This window comes from Melanostigma gelatinosum (genome assembly GCF_949748355.1).
Source record: "Melanostigma gelatinosum genome assembly, chromosome: 11".
In the NCBI taxonomy this organism is placed as follows: domain Eukaryota; kingdom Metazoa; phylum Chordata; class Actinopteri; order Perciformes; family Zoarcidae; genus Melanostigma; species Melanostigma gelatinosum.
In genome coordinates, this window is record NC_136644.1 from 22,182,858 (window position 1) to 22,200,214 (window position 17,357).

The 17,357-nt window shown below is 45.0% G+C and overlaps 1 protein-coding gene across 1 annotated transcript in view; it reads left to right on the top strand.

The window, feature by feature from the left end:
• Positions 1 to 17,357, top strand: part of LOC306784047 (protein sidekick-1-like) — a gene marked incomplete at its 5' end in the record, with an annotated part of 201,815 nt that overhangs the window by 110,337 nt on the left and 74,121 nt on the right. The window contains 4 exons of the mRNA XM_079277863.1: positions 5,598 to 5,624; positions 11,538 to 11,643; positions 13,869 to 14,044; positions 16,689 to 16,772. Coding sequence (XP_079133989.1) covers positions 5,598 to 5,624; positions 11,538 to 11,643; positions 13,869 to 14,044; positions 16,689 to 16,772 — 393 coding nt within the window. The remainder of the gene's footprint in view (positions 1 to 5,597; positions 5,625 to 11,537; positions 11,644 to 13,868; positions 14,045 to 16,688; positions 16,773 to 17,357) is intronic.

Here is a 17,357-nt window from a genome sequence, read left to right on the forward strand (position 1 = left end):
GCACGTCAGACAAGCGTTGGCATTGGTTGGTTGTGAAACTGATGGTGAAATGTCAGTTTTGGAAAGTGAGTCTGAGATGGAATGTCGATATTAGCAGTAGCATTATGCTGGCTTTGGTGTCTGATTAGTCGGTTTGTAAACGTTGGTTCTAGAAATAATCCTAACTTGCAGCTCTTAAGAATATATTGTATTCTTGTGTGTGAATACTTTGATATAATATAATGTGGGTTTTTTTCGAGAGAGAGTTTCCCAAAGGGGATTCTCTAAATTCTTCGTATAATAGTCACATTTGTTGCTCCACTCCAAAGACTTTCTGAGAGTTTCTAAGCGAATGTCTTAAAGAAGTGCCCAAAGAAACCCGGACATGTTGCCCTCCATTGATCTGACACCTTCCTGCAGACGCCGCTGCCATGCTGTGTGTAAATGAATGGACTGGTGTCTAAAGCAGCAGCCATGCAGGGAGCAGCGAAGGCTTAACTGGAAAAACACTTGTTTCTAAAGGAGGCACTTCAAATTCCGCATCCTCTTATATGTGAGGCTTATTTACTTGAGCCGAGGGTCTCTTAGACCCCGTACTTCAACTCTTTTTAGAAAAGAGATAAGGAGTGGAGAGTAGTGGCGTAGCGGACCGTAGTTGGTCCGTGATCCATACAGAGGGTAACCACTATAGACGACTATAACGACGAACTAGAAGGATAACATGAGATTTTTTGACCTTTTCACTGACTTTCAGGGCGGTTAAATTTATATTTTTTTTTAACAACAAACACGGTCTGCATCAGCCGATGATATGGCTCGTCGATGATTGGCAATCAAGCCAAAAACAAAAAAAAAAGATTTCTAAAAGTGATATTTTCCGTGCTTATCCGATCCGTGACTCGAAACCGCGACACTATCCGAACCGTGAGTTCTGTGATGGGTTGCTGACAGTGAAGGAGGAGAGTGAGATGAGGCAGTACCCTGCAGCATACTGGATGAAGACGAGGAAACGACCTGATTTAGTCATGATGCATCTCCTCTTTCTTGTCTGTCCCGGTCCCTTCTCCATCTGGTATTTCAGCCGGAGGTGGTAGACACACAGCAGCACCACATCACTGCCTTTTAAATCCCCGCCTTCTTGCTTCAGCTTTCCCATGTCTTCCCCGTGTCTTTCATCCCTCACATCCTCTCGCTCTCTCTCTCTCTCTCTCGCTCTCTCTCTCTCGCTCCTTTTAATATTTCTGCAAGATCAGAGGCTTGCTATGTTTTTCTCTCTGTCTCTTATCAGAGGACTTGCGGAAGCGGCACTCTTCTGCTGAAATGATTTCTCTTCTTTCCGTGCCATCATTAGGCTCACACTATGAATTCAACATTTACATTTATTTCCCACTGAGAGTGCCATGTAATGACACATGGCACTCATGTTATGATTTTACATTTCCCATGTACTTCTAGTGTTTCTTTTTAAGGTTTTTCTTTTTTTTTTAAATCAATTTCAATGGCTCTGTTTTATTCACCGTCTCCTTCGTGTGCTCTTTGTGTGACTCTTCAGGTGATAAGAGGTAATGTTTAACAAGGGATCGCTGGGGGTTTTATCTCGAGTGCAGGCATCTGTTTGGGCACAAACAAACCTGAAGTCTGGAGAGAGGCGATGAGAAGAGAAGAGAGGAGAGGACAAATTATGTAGAGAAAAAGGAAGAGGAGGAAGAAAGGCGGGGGGGGATAAGCTCACTTTTCTTTTTTTTCTGACAGTGAGCAAAGAGAATGTCAAAACCTGGTGACATTTGGGATTCTAAACAAGGATAATTGACACCAACTTTTACCTGCATGTGTATGGGAGACTGGGCTGTGTGTGTGTGTGTGTGTGGGCATGACTGACATGGTTAATTGGAAAGGTCAGCTGGTGCTGGTGTTTTGCTACAGACAGGCAGACTGCAGGAAGATGTAACCTTCCCAGAGTCCACATTTACAGAGAGAAGGAGAATCTGAGCAATGGATGGGCCGGATGAGCAGAGCGTAGGGTTGTGGAAACGCTGCGATGTAACACGTAACCCTGGTAATTCTGGTCCGTTTTACAAAGTGGGACTGCTGGGGGAAACGAGAGGAAAAATACGGATACTGGGTCCGTCGGGAGTTTCTCCGAGGTCTCAGGTCAACTCTCCAGCCGGCTTATTATTTCACCAAACACTACTGTGTGTGTGTGTGTGTAGACGGGGTCCACGCGTCCTTGTGCTTTTGTCTCTGAATGTGTCGGGATTGGAAATTGGAGTGTTGCATTCGTATGGACATTGATATGAATATCAAATAGGTGTGTGTCAGTGTGTGTTTTAGAGCAAGATAAAGGAGCAGAGTGAAGGCAGAGTGAGATTGACAGGGTAAATTGGAATGGTAAGGGGGGTTTTGGGGGGGGGGGTTGAACTCTGGTAAAACAGCCGAGAGAGAGAGAGAGAGAGAGAGAGAGAGAGAGAAATGCGTTGCTAAAAAAAGAAAGTATCCTTTGACTCGGGGAAGTGTGACAGCGGATGTGGAGAACGAAGCGAGGCTAAACAGGAGACTAGATTGTCACCGAAGGCAAAGTGGTGTCTGGTTGTATGTAGATGGGAAAGGAAGCAAGGAATGGTTGTGTGTCGAGAGGTGGACGGGGGGGGGGGGGGGGGGGAGTCATGGAGGGTATGGGGGTGCTGCAGCAAATAGGTAAGTCACCTGAGGCACAGCTCAGCTGGGATGGTAACACAGCGAGACATGACACACATAGCAACAGCAGCATTTAAACACGTGGAAAGTACAGCACGCTCTGATACTGTACTTATTCCCTGCTGTACGCACACAAACACAGCAGACAGAGGACACGGTGACCTGCTTGTCTCTCGGCCCTTCAGGCAGCTGAGTGCCCAATGGCTGAAGCCATGAATACGAATCATACTCAAGGCCCGAGACACACTGAGGCACACGCTAATACGTTCACATCACCTCAGACTGTATTTTAAAACACATCACCTTCGATCAACCGCGACGCTGAGGAGTGGCCATGTTTCGTGTCCAGTTATAGTCATGTACCTCCATTAAATGCAGCGAGCTGGACACACTACAGAGCTGCACAGCTGATGTGAGAGACCAGATGTCACGACGCTTTTTGGAGTCGGACGCTGACAAAACAGAGGTGGTTATCGTCGGCACTGAGCGACTCCGTGATCAAGTCCAGCCTCTGTCTCCTTATCCCAAATACCAAGCTTAACTTTGGACAAAACACAAAAACATTGGCACAATCATTAGAAATATTATATAATAGACAAGAACTGAATTGTTTGTTGATAAGTAAATAATTTACATTTGCTGCAAAACTGGACCAAGATTCAGGACCTTCTCTCACTCAAACAAATGTCAAAATAAGAGTACTCCAGATTACTGGACAAATAGAATCCTAGTCAGGCCTGCTAGCTGTTCCAGAGTCCAGGTTAAGGTCAAAGGGTGATGGAGCGTTTGCTGTACTGGCAGTTTAGCTTTGGAACCGTCTCCCAGTTTGATCTGCTCACACTGTTTCTGCTGAAGACAACCACCTGATTTTAAGTTGTGCTTGTTATACCTTTTTGGATGATTTATTTGAACATTTCTTTCACCCGGTGTTAACTGTGTGCTGGCATCTCACTGTTCTCGATCGCATCCTTTCCCTTCTTTTTATTGATGTCTATGAAAAGCACCACTCGTATTTGACACGAATAGAGGGCTGAGCGTTATCATCGGCCTGCACTGCCGCCCTTCTCTCTGCAGTGAAGCGCACATCGATAAACACATCGATTAAGACAACAAATGATACGAGGCGTTTTCCGCAACAATGAGGGAAGTGAAAGTCACCGGAGAATGTGTCGAGCGGACTCGGCTCGTGTGAGCACACACAACCGCTCCAGCTCACGCTCGCTCTGCTGTCCCCTGACGTCCCCATTGTTCCCCTGTGCCCGTTTGGAACTGAAGATGACTCAATGTGACACATCATTTGAATACACTCGCAGGATGGCATGCCCCCGAGACCACAGCCTTTCTGTTTGTGTGTCAGTGGGCAATTGTGTGTGTGTGTGTGTGTGTGCGCTGACCCTCTTTTTAGACTCTCCAAAAATAATAGTCTTCCCAACACTGCTCATTAACAGCACACACTGTGCTCTAGTTAAACGGCTGTGTTTACAGTGGGTCCGTGCCTTGATCTGTAGAGAACGGTATGAGCGCTTACCTGCGCACCAGCGTCATCTGAGCCGAGTGTTTCTGGCGAGTCCACTCTCTCTAGTGGATCGCCTCACATCAATTTCAGGAGTCGCATTCTCCCGGTTAAACTTTCACTCGCATCATGAGGATGATTTAGCGTTAGACACTTCATAGTTTTGGACCAGGACCTCCAGTATTAGGAACAAGCGGCGCTATGTTTAATCATCATTTCGGTAAATAGAGAGCGTTGTCGAAATGAAGTCTTAAAGGGGCAGGATTTTGATTTTAAACAGATATGATCTGATTAAAACAAGCTATTCATCCGACCTTTAATGCCGACTTTGAGCACTCGATTTCTGATGCGCTCTGGACACGTTTCAGTTGATACCAAGAAGTCCTGAGTTTCCAGAACAACCCTTGTTCACAACAGAATCATCTTTATTTTGAGCAGAAATAAACTTCTCATCCCCCCCCCTCCCTCCGCTTTCTTTCAGTACGTTTGCTGCTTTTGTTTTTCTTTCTCGTCAGCTTGCTTGCTCACTCTTCATCACTTGCCCCATACCCTGTGTGTGTTTGTGTGTGTGTGTGTGTGTGTGTGTGTGTGTGCGTGTGTGTGTGTGTGTGTGTGTGTGTGTGTGTGTGTGTGTGTGTGTGTGCGTGCGTGTTTGTGTGTGCGCATCTATTGAATCGGCTGAAAGAACTTGATGCTGATGGGATACGTCAGAATCTAAATTCGGCCCTTGACACACATTTTTCGCCACACACACCCACTCACACACTCTCGGAATCTAAACACACATATACGCACAAACACACAGCCAAGAGTTGAGTGAGCGTGTGAGCGGCTGAATAGCGGCGTGGCGGGGTAGTGTATTGATAGATGAATGCTGACTGTAGATTTCTCTGCCAGTAGAATGCCAATGCCGTCATTTTCTCGCAGCCTACAGTCTTGCCACCTCCAGACTCCAGACAGATACAGGGAGAAAGGCAGAGGGGGGGAAGATAAAGGGGGAGAAGAAAAGAGTGAATGAGCGAGACAAAATTCGGTGGCTGGCAGTTGATGGATGGGCTGCAAACAGCTCGTCTTCCTGTGGACTCCGTGATAACATGCCGTTCCCTCTTTCTCTCTGTCTCTTCCTCCCTCTCATCCATATCTTGCTCTCTGTCTGTATTTCTTGTTTTCTCCTCAGAAGAGTCTCCTTTTCCTGAGCGCCTTCTCAACTCTGAGACGCCTCAGAGTTGTCGATTTGTGGAAGCCTGTATTTTCTTGTGCTTTAAAAAAAAAAGTATTAGCTAAATGTGTCATTTTGCTGAACCCCGAGGAACCACTCGAAATCTAAATTACGTATCTCCTGTTTTCCTCTTTCCCCGTCTCCCCTTTTGTCCCACTGCTCTTCATCCCATTCTCTCCGGCTGATGGACAGTTGGCAAGAAGAACCGCGGGTCAACAGGTAAGGAAGCCATTGACATTTACATTATCTTCCCCTTCTCTTCCTCTCTCTCCCTCTCTATCGAAAGAGAGAAATAAACATTGCTGTGACCCTTCACTCGAGCTGAGGGCTGCTCAGCTAAATGCTTTGCTGCATGTCGTATTGGCAGTGGTGGTGGGCACAAGCTGTAAAAGATGTTCCACCAGCGTAGTTTCACAGTTTCTGCCTCGTTGCCAGTCAGAAAAACCTACCGCGGCACACTTCCAACCTCAAGGTCAGCCTCGGGCTGGGCAACAATGCAGTGTGATGATATGATGTCATTCAATGGAATCGTATATAAACCAATTCCTCAGAACATCTGATGCGAACAAAGCGTCCCGGTTTGTCCAGAGTTGTCCCATTTTTAAGCTAGGTGTCTCGAGTCCCCACAAATATCGTAAAACACTAAAATGTCCCGGTTCTCACCACAACTAAGATAATAATAAACTTGATTTCAGTGCTTACATCGACCCTTATCATGTTCTGTCCGTCTCATTCGTGCCTAATCAAATACAAAAACATATTGCACCACATGTATGAATTCAACATATCGCCTGTCTGTGTCATTCGATCAATGCAATGGTGCGGAGGCTGTTCCTATGACGCCTGCGACTCCTTTCGGAGTGGTTCGCTGCCATGGCGAAGAGAAAGGCGTCTTTTCTGAAGAGCTTTCTAAAGAGCTTCCTCCTTCCTTCGTAAAGTACTCGGCAATGACAATGCTGCGTTCTGCACACGCCGCAGGTTTCCAGTTCCGTGCTTGTGTATGAACAGTTTTGGGATTTGAAAATACAGTCGGGCCAAATTCTGTATGAACAGCAGCAGCAGTACTGGTGTCGGCGTAGCTTTTAGAGAGCAAAAAGGCCGAGGACAACAGCGACGCGTCTTCGGATATTGCAGTGGGAAGAGTAGTCCGTGTTACACGTGGTGGCAGACTCAAATCTGACTGCCTGGTCCAACTTCACTTTTCTTCCACTTCTTTGGGAAACATTCTGTCTGCTACACGCATGCTAACTCATTTTCCCCACAGCAGCACTTGAGCGTCGATCACCGAGGTGCCAGCGTTTCTCACATTTCAAGCAGAAACAGACCGGGCCAGAGTGCTGAGAAATGCCACGAGAGTTTCTCTCTGCTGATATGCAAACACTGAGTTACAGAGAACACAGAGTGCTTGAGCCCTCGAATAATGTTCCTTCATGGACGACGTAGTTCTAGTACAAACTCTTTGTGAACGCTTGAGTGCCTTATTTTTCTCTTTTCATGTCAGAATTAATCCCATGAGCCGCTGTCGTGTGTTGTTGATTTGCAGAATTGATGGGGGATAAAAATAGTTAAGTTTTACTTTTCTTCACTGAACCAAAACAAGTTTGCGAGCATGAAGCAATCGCACATGCCCTTATTCCAGTATGGTGATGATGAAATGTTACCTCATTATGTCATTGTGGGTTTTGTCAAGCAGCTCCCCAAAACAAACGCAACTGATATAATACTCGAAATTAATCAAATGATAATCATTGAGCTCTCCCGAGAGCTCAACTCCCACGCTGCCTCTCCATTACTGCTACATGTTTCCCGCTTCTTCTTCTTCTTCTTCTCTTTCTTTTCCGTCTCCCCACATCCGCCCTCCATCACTTATGTGGCCCGATGACAGAGATAGATGGAGCATTTGGCAGCTGAAGGAAGAGATGAATATTTTAAATCGGGCATCTTTCTCGCTCCTCTCACTGCTTCCCATTGTCTGTGCCTGTCTCCTCTTGGGGCTTGGATCTTCTACTCTTGGTGTGGTGTGGCTTTATATGTGTCTGTGTGTGTGTGGGGGGGGGGGGCAAGTCTTGGCTTGTGGTTTCATCTTGGCATTCTAAGGCAAGTGTAGTCAGACGGTGACACTTAGCTGTCAGCATGCAGCAATAATGAGTGCAGTGACACGCACAAACACTCACCCCACTCTCTCTCTCTCTCACACACACACACACACACATGCAGTATTCGCAAGACAGATCAGCAAACGGTCACTTTCTCCTCTTTATTTATTTACATTTACCCTCAAAAATACTCTTTAAAATGTTATTTCCTTCTAAATGCTCTCCGGTTTCTTTAAGCGCTTGTTTCCAGCTTTCCTTCCTTCTCTGTGCTCTCTCTCTCTCTTCAAATCTCGCCCTCTTTCCTTCCCTCACACTCGTCCTCTCTCTCTTGTGTATGTCGTCTCAGTGTGATATGTGTTGTTTGGCTTTGAACCCTGCAGACACGTATATGACAACTCTATTAATACACAGTCAGCTAACTCCAGCCTCCTCGTGTGTGTGTGTGTGTGTGTGTGTGTGTGTGTGTGTGTGTGTGTGTGTGTGTGTGTGTGTGTGTGTGTGTGTGTGTGTGTGTGTGTGTGTGTGTGTGTGTGTGTGTGTGTGTTAACCCCTCAGCCAGTCCCTCTGCTCTCCAGGTCTCTGCAGATATTTGTTTGAAAGGCTTAAAACACACAGATCTCCAGCCATAGAAAGATCGCACGCACACACACTGACTGACTCACTGACACAATAGGGAGTGTGGAGTGACTGACAGGTTTAATAGGAGAACAAGCTGTAATCTGAGAGAATCCATTTGAAGAGGGATTACATTCTAATCTGTGGATGGAATAGCCTTTCATCTCTCGCTCTCTATTTATCCATCTTTATCTCTTTCCTGCCCTAAAGCTGCACCAATCCTTTTAACAAGCCCCGGTTTTTTGATCATTCCCATCTTTGATTTAATTTAGGAGGTTTCTGCTTCCATCTGACGACCACACACACACACACACACACACACACACACACTCCCACACAGCTGTGTCACCTCTGCAGTGCTTAACTGTCAATCAGCTGCGATTGCACTGACGAGAGCATTGTAACGTTGCAATGAGTCAGTTTCTCTCTGGTGCTAAACTATAGTGTTGACACACACAGAATGTATGCTTTGAGCCCCTATCCACATCTCCTTTGATTTACGTTGTAACCGCTTCAACAGCGGTTTTTTATCATCCCTCTCTCTTTCATGAAGCTTTTCAGAGCTCCAAGATGTCGTTCTGATATTGCTTTGTTCTACTACAACCCTCCCTGCGTTTTGTTTATTTTGCCGCCCTCCTTCCCTCCATCACTCCTCCTCTCCCCCTCTCTGCCACATGGTGTTTCTCATTTGCTAAATGAGGAATCCAATAGAGTTAGATTCAACTTCTGGACTCTCTTTGTCGAATCTTTACAGGGAGCCTTTTAGCTGCCACAGCTTGCACGCACACACACAAACTAACATTGTCTGCCAGTTCGAATATTTATCCTGGTTGAGGAAGATTAATTTAATAATCCCTGTTGAAACAACAAAAGGAGGAGATAAGAGGATGATGGGGAATGAAGGAGGGAAGATAGGCAGCAGGGAATGAGCGATACGGATGCGATGAGATGATGGAGCTCTCCCCAGAGAACGAGGACGTTAGACTCGCTGACAGAGAGAAAAGAGGAGCGTAGATCACACAACCATATGGCACTTTGCTTCCCCCTCTACGTCTAACATCACGTCTGTCGCTCCAGGAAGAAGAAGACCATCTGCACGGTCGCCCCCATCTACATATCCACTCCATCCGTCTCCTCCGAGCCCTTTTCTCTTCCCTCCTTGTCCTCTTGTCCTCCCGTGTCATATCAGTGCTCCTGCTGTTCTGATTTGTCGGTCGGCTCCCCTCAGACTCTACGCCCAAGTTAACAGGTTGGGTTCACGTCTCCCTCTGCTCGTTATCGCCGGTCGCCGCTGCCATTAAGGCTCCGCTGATGGCTACTACTCCCAGCATGACCTCTGCTTTTCGGAGCAGCCGGCTGATGGACAGTCTCCTCTTGCTCTCTCTCTATGTCTACCTCTTCCTGTCCTCCCTCCCGCTGTCTCTGCGTATCTTCCACCCGCTCTCCGCTGCAACCTATCAATACGTCTCCGACTCCAAACCGCTGAAACTGCAACACGCATCGTGCAAGATAGCAGGGTTTTGTGTACAGAGTGTGTGTGTGTGTGCTGTCTTCATGATCCCGCGTGTCTTATTTCATGTGACAGGGGGATATGGCTTTTCAGCTCTTTCTCTCCGATTGGAAAAAAAAATGACGAAGAGAGAGAGAATGAGAGGGAGGAATAAAAAGCAGCGAGCTAATTACCACCTTCTCCTCGTTCCCATCAAAGGGGAGATCAAAGCTGCTCCTCGCCTCCCCCTGCCTTCCCTCCATACTCCTCTTCCTTACACCCCGACCCCCTTATCAGCCCCGGCCTGTTCATTCCTCGTCCCTACTCCTCCCTTATTCATCGGTTGTACAGCCTATCCATGGGAAGCCTAACGATGTTCATAATAGAAGGCTTCTTGCATCCGGTAAAAACATTGCTCAACTTTTTATTTTCCTTTGGCGTATTCTACTGTTTTTATACTACTTTGCTGAGCAGATTTGCTGAACACATTTCAAACTGATAACAATCCTCGAGTGTCCTTTTCTTATGAGAGGCTATAGCCACCATGAATCATACTCACACAAACACACACACACAATCATAGTCGTGCCCACACACACTATACTCTCCTACACACCTTTTAGGGCATAAATCATTCTTCACATACTCGCACCACTGTACTCTCTAACCACTGTATTCTCCAAACACTATCATTGTAACTCACACACACACACACACACACCATCATACTGTCTCCAATACATCATTATACCCTGTATGGTAATGTCTTTCAGACAGAGCAGTGGCGTCTTTGACAAAGAGTGATATTGTTTATAAGAGAGAATTGTTGTGTGTGTGTGTGTACGATTGATAATATTTCTGGGATAAAAGACAGCAGCACTTTAGAAGAAGTGGAAATAAATGTAGAGTTTCATTTCTCTTTGGTTTTAGTCAAACACTGTCAGTCACTGTTATCCTCTCTCAGGGCTCCACACTAACTGTTTACATTGGTTTCACTGCTGCATCTAACTTTTTCGGTGCACCAGCACATCATTTCGGTGCACCTTTTGCATTATAATGCATTATAAGTGTTACCATACATATTAGTTTGTTTTTTAGTTGGAGTAAATCGTTTTCTTTCTTTCTTTTTCTGTCTTGATTTTGAATCATTGGGATGTTTTAAGGCTATTATGTTCCTCAATGAGGAGTTCAGGGCGCACACACACACACACACACACACACACACACACACACACACACACACACAGAGAGACAGACCTGCTCAATGTCAGGCGCACCAGTGCGACCGTTGAAGTCTTTCTGCGTGGCCAAAACATGGCTTCTATTGTCACACTGTATGTTTTGATCACAACATGGATTTGTCTTGACAATTAAAATATAGTTTTATTCAATAAAGATCATCATCATAAATGGTGTGGGGAAAAAAGAGAGAAATGTTGGTGCTACATTTTCTGTTACATATGAACAGAAAATCAGGAAATGAAGAAGAATACTGGTCCACAGATGGCTGTGAGATGCGGAGAATGTGGTCCATCTAGCAGTTTTATTCATCTCAGCATCACAACGGTCTCAGTCAAGACAAAGGTTAGCCATGACATTTAAAATACTACTCAATACTACTGAAATACTACAATAATACACCACAGCTTATAACAGAGCTTTTGACAGCAGCCATTTCGTAAATCGGATGCCGGAAACAACCAACCAACATTTCTGACAAGAGAGTCTTCAGACCAATTTAGAGTTTGAATTAATGTTATTAAAGGAATTCAAGTTAAAAGGCTAAACGCGTACAGTGTCAAAAACCAAGGACACTTGTCACGAGAGAGTGTGATCACGTGAAAGAGCGTCTGAGGCTTTGTGTTTGATATCGTGCTGCTGTGTGAGGTTAATGGCCTAAACTGCCGCTCTTGTTTTCTCTCTCGGTCACAGATCCTGAGTCAGAACTTGTGGCTCCGGCGATTGTGATCGGACCCAAAGACACAACGGTGGTAGCAGGCAGCAGCGAGGTGACACTGGAGTGCATTGCTAATGCCAGGTGAATATACACACACACACACACACACACACACAAACAATTCCTTCCTTGCTAGACGGCTCTGCTTGTTTAAAATGCCGTATTTAATTTCACTTCAGACTATTTCTTTCAAGTTTTTTGCTGTATTGTGTCGTTGAGTCGATGCTAGACATGCTGCTCTGATCTGTTCGAGCTGAAATCCCTTTAGACGTTTCCCAGCAGCACTTGACCAGCACTTGACCACTGGGTAGCACTCAAGGAACGGTATGAAAAGTCACTGAACCATGTTACACATCAGAGGAGATGGACACATACCTACAGTAGGTGTGAAACCATTCTTTGCGGCAGCGTATAAACATTGAGAAATATGTGACGCAAGACACATTTTCATGATAATAAAGGACAACACAGTTTTATCTTATCTTAGTTGAGGTCCGTCTTTTTTAAAATTCATATTCAACGCCATGTAATTGGGTCCTTGCAGCCCACTCTACTGGTATTACAACAGTAGACAAATTAGCTCAGAGACTCCTGCATCTCTTCTGCCCTCCACAGGGACTATTTCTGATATCAGAGAATCCACTGAAAGATACTCATTCCAGAGAGATCATTCTGCACCCAGGGGAGAACCGCAAGAGAGAACCTATTCCATTGAAGTTTGGGATGAAGTATGATCAGTGAAATCAAGTGCAGTGCTGGCGTCTAAAAGCATCTCCTATCCACATCCATGAACCATTAATCAGTCACATGCACCAACGCAGTGCTGCTAGAGTGCTTAAATAATGAGGAGTCTGATTGAAAACAAGCTGTGCCAGTCGATCTAGTATTAAGGGCTGTAAAATCACTTTTTCTGTCTTTGGGTACATTTTGGGTTCTTTTGTTGCAGGACAGGACCCACTGAGTAAGCGTATTACAATTCTGACATATCAGCCAAGCCGCAAGTTTAATTACTTTTCCATCCAATTTGTCACCTCGAGTCGTATCATCTGAGAGAGAAAGCTGCGCGCTCCCAACTGTAGCCGAAGAAAAGGCTAAACGCATTTAAAGTCTGCCGTTGTGTTATTTACAGTTGGACTGCGTATTAAGTGGATTTGGTTGCACATTCATCCAAGTTGCACCACTTTGAAAAAGTATTATGTGACTTCTTACACATAATGATATTCAGTGTCTTCAATTGCCTTTACTAAATTAGCCTCATATCATCCAAAACAGCAACAGAAAGTATGTCGCTGAATGCATTATCAGCCCAGAAGTGAGATGATTTCCTTCTTTTCCATTTCTTCGTAATACAGCAGAACATTGTGCCATCCACCTCAATGTGGCTTAATTACCAGCTCCTCCACATCTCTTAACATGACCTTTGTTAGTGCCGTCTAATGTCATGTCAGAGTGATTCATAATGGGATTAAAACCAAAGAACTAGCGAGAAATAAAAAGCGTAATAATAATAAATCAAGAGAATGTGACGTTAATGATTGTTAAGCTAATGTATTTTGGAAATATCACTTGTTCCCGTTGACAGTAGTTTGTGTTTCACACGCGGCCTCTTTCACAGGTTGTTTTATGTCATTCCATCTGATTCGTTTGTTTGTTTAATGACTCTTAATACATTGACTTCACAAACCAAACACCTCATTATTACTTTAAACCTTTCAACAAAAATAGTTTTTTGCAGCCTTAGCAATGTTTTAATATGTTTTGTAATGTTATTTTATCATTTCTTGTCGCATCCAAGTATTTGCATCACCGCAATATGACTTTTAAGATTAAAAATATGCATAAAAAATGCATCTGGATCGCAGTTCAAACTGCCGATCACATAATTAGCCACTAAATCAACGACACATTTTCATGCAGATTGCTTATAAGAATTGAAGTGCTGCACGAAAATGTACCACAAAACTGAGCTGCACTGTCATGAATAGATACAATGCTGCATTAATGGCGTCTGAAAGAAACACAACCACACGCAAAAGAAAGTTGTTCTGATGTTGTTTATCCAAAAGCAAAATGTCACGATACATCAAACCCCATTTCCTTTCTCCAGCATCCAGAGTAACCGACTAAAGCTCCTTCATGCTGAGTAGGGCTGACTGCTCTGGTACACAGACTGTCATCATTCATTTCCTGCCTCATTGACACATAAACTGATGGATTTAATATGTCGTAATTGCCTTCTGTCACTCTTTCCCCTTTCCCTCCGAATCACCCCGGCTCCTGCTCTTCTGCCCTTCTTCTCCCCTCAGACCGATTGACAGCCTCGTGGTGTCATGGAGACGCGATGGCCGTCGTCTGGCCAGTGGGCGTCGGCTTATTATCCCTGCCCCGAACTCCTCCGCCACGGGGTTGTATGTTTGTGAGGCGTCGCTTAGCAACAGCACTGCTAAACCTGCGGAGGCAAGGGCACACCTCACTGTAATGGGTAAGGGAGAAAAAAAAAGGCTGTCTCACACACGCACACACACACACACACACACACACACACTGACGGACATGATTGTCCATGATTATCCTGGTCTGGCCTTACCCATCAAGCCCAATGTTCTCAACATGTAACCATTCATTTCTATTTTAACCTCGCTCTTGTCTTTTCTTGCACATTTTTTGCTCCAGGCGCTGTTTCATCCTGTTTATATCCTCCATTTATTCCTTCTTTTTCTCCTGGAATCGTGGCCGTGAACACCGCGGGCAGTTAACTGTCAACTACAGGACCACTCGAGCTGAATCTGTCGTCCACACACTCTCCGACAGACAGTCACAAACAGCCGTTACATTCATGTACACTCTTAATTCATCCACGTGTGCTCACAAAATACATGGCGTGTGTGAACTCTGCGCTCACACACAATCACAAAATGGCACAAACACACACACACACACACATACACACACACACACACATGCCTGTTTGCCCGGCAGCTAAATTAGTTTTGCTCCCCGGAGTCGCCAGTCAATAAGAGAACACCGAGAGCACTCGAAACAGGAGCGCTGTCGTCACAACCCGCTCTCCCGTCCTCTATGTGTGTGTGTGCGTAAATAGAAAACAACATATAGGCAGGGAGCGTGTGATTGATCAAGCAAAACTTTTCTCTCTGAATATTTATATCCCACTCGTTCTCTCTCTGTTCCCCCGCTCACCATCTCCCGCCAATCTTTATACCCTCTTTCTCTCCGTCTTTCGCCTCCCCCCCCCCCTCTCTCGCTCTACGTTATCTTCCTTCATTCAGCCAACAGGGCTCTTAAGGCCTGCATGGCAGGGACAAAGCCTGCATGCACTCATATGTATCAGAGGAGTAGAGACTGATGAATACATTGGTACTGATCCTCTTCTTCTGCTATGGGCTCAACAGACCTTGATCCAATGAAAGGGATTCCTAAACAGAATCGCGTATGTGTCTGAGTGAAATAAGGAGACAGCCTCAAAGGTATTCATTATTCAATTTCACTTCTCTTCTGCCCAGATCCACTAATCGGAATATGTATGATACTGCATACTGTACAGACGACTCCTGGTGAAAACAACGGGATCTGTTGTTGTGCTCCATCTTTGTTTCTCAGGCAGTCGGCAGGGAATCCGTGGAAGCTCAAAGCTCTAAACCCAAGCACCCAAACACACACACCCAAAATATGTTTTGTTGTATTTGTGCACGTAGGTCCTTGCACTCACCCGACTGAAGGCGATTAATACGGCGTGTGTTATCGCTGTCACGCCACACGGCTGTTATTCATCTCTTGTTTTGCTGTTCCTCCGTTCACCGCAGGCCTTTCTCATTCTCTTGTCAGAAATTCGTGCCGAATTCCGCCGTGCACAGAGAAGATCGACGACGCGGCGCGCGTGTGGGTTTAAAAGTTACCGCGAAACAGTGAAGAACTTGAATGTCAAGAAGAATAAATGCAGCAGCAACATGGGACTCTACTGTGTAGCTGTCCCCCCCCCCCCACACACACACAGCTTGATCAAACTTACAGTCAGTGTTTTGTCTTTCTTTTTATTGCCACCTCACTTTTCCCATCCACCGTGTGAAGCGGCAAGAAATGGAGACAAATAACGCTGGAGGAAAGGGATTTTTTTTTTCTCTTTTTTTCTTATGTACAACAGCATTAAAATGAAAGCCTATAGTGTCAAAACATCACTGTTGTGTGTTATGATTAAACAAGTGTGGAGCCTTAGGAAATAAAAAAAAAAAGAAATGAAATGAACTCTTATTAAAATGCCTTCTCCTCATTGGTGAAGAATTATATCTTTGTGACAAGCAGTACACACATTCATTATTCAGTGCATACACTGGACATTTCATTTTCCTCCAAGTCATTTTTCAGTGAACAGGTGCTGCTACTGTGTGAAGCCACTTTTCCAGACTGAAAATGAATTAGCCAGCCTGTCCCCCCCCCCCCCCCCCCCTCTCCGGGCTTGCTGTGTCAATATCTCTCTCTAAATATTAAACAAATGTTATCGAAAGAAATTGAGCGTACGCAGTACATTTTGCAGAACGCGGAGCATTACAGTAACACACCAAAAAGGCATGCGTTCCCATTGAAATCCAGGGAAGCTTTGTCTCTCAGCTGCTGTCGGCGTTTAGAGCGACACTGGTGACGGCGTTTAGAGGGAGCACTTATTGGCAGCGAAATGAAGCAGTTTAAAAAGGGGATTGTTTCCCTTGGGAAACTGGAAGAATGTGTTTTTCTGTGACTGCGTGTGGACGTAATTTCACAGGGCAAATAGACACAAATCCTGCCTTTGCAATGACACTCAGGATACTCATGGCCAAGAGGGGGGATCCGTTTTCATTCTGCAGCGGAGGGTTGTTCCACTCTGAGTCTCTTCTCTATTAAAGACTTGTAGAGGGCAAATTTGCCTTTCTTAGTTCAAGTCTTTTCTTTAAAGCTACTTCGTGATTGAAGTTGTGAAGCCCTTTTTGAAGGCTTATTAGTAGGAGTTGAAGCGTGCTGCCAGCAGCAGGGGGTGTCGTCAGTTTTTGTTGTTGGGTTTGACGATCAGTTTTATCTATGTGATGATTCAGATTGTGCTTCATATTTGAATGCTTTTTTACATTTTGTCCCCGCAGAGCTGCCGTCTCTCACTGCTCAACCGAAGAGGAAGATCCTCGCTGACCTCGACAGGAATGTAGATATCCCCTGCCTGGCTACAGGTACACTCAGTATATATTTGTGTGTGTGTGTGTGACTATACACATACTTAAAGGATTGGTATTTCTTAAAAAGCAATACTCACATGCTCGTATGTGCATTGAAAGAGTTGGTTCTGGTTATAAGTTCTCCTGTCCACACCGGCCGTGCGGAGATCGCTTCCTAAAGCGATTCCAGTGTGAGAAATGGCCGACAAAATCCACAGTCCTCAGTCTGTGTCGAAGCGCATCCAGCCGTACGTAATACAACGCCTCAGCAGTCTGAGTTTGTCATGTCAAGTGGGTATCTCGCAAAGCTGAGCGGCGGTGGATGGATAGGAACACGTACAGGGAATATTGTACGGTGTAAAAAACCATCACTTTAAAGGATGCCCACTTGATTTGACAAACTCCCACTACTGAGGCCTCAAATGAGCTTTGGTTGAACTTTAAAAAAAGGTTATTTTGTCCCCTCCCTCTGATATTGGAATTGCATGAGGAAGGGATCTCTTTTCTTTTTTTGGAATATTTTATTTTTCCAAGTATTTTAACAATGCAAGAGAGCATACAGAACACAGTACATTAAACATTACAAACAACTGCATAACA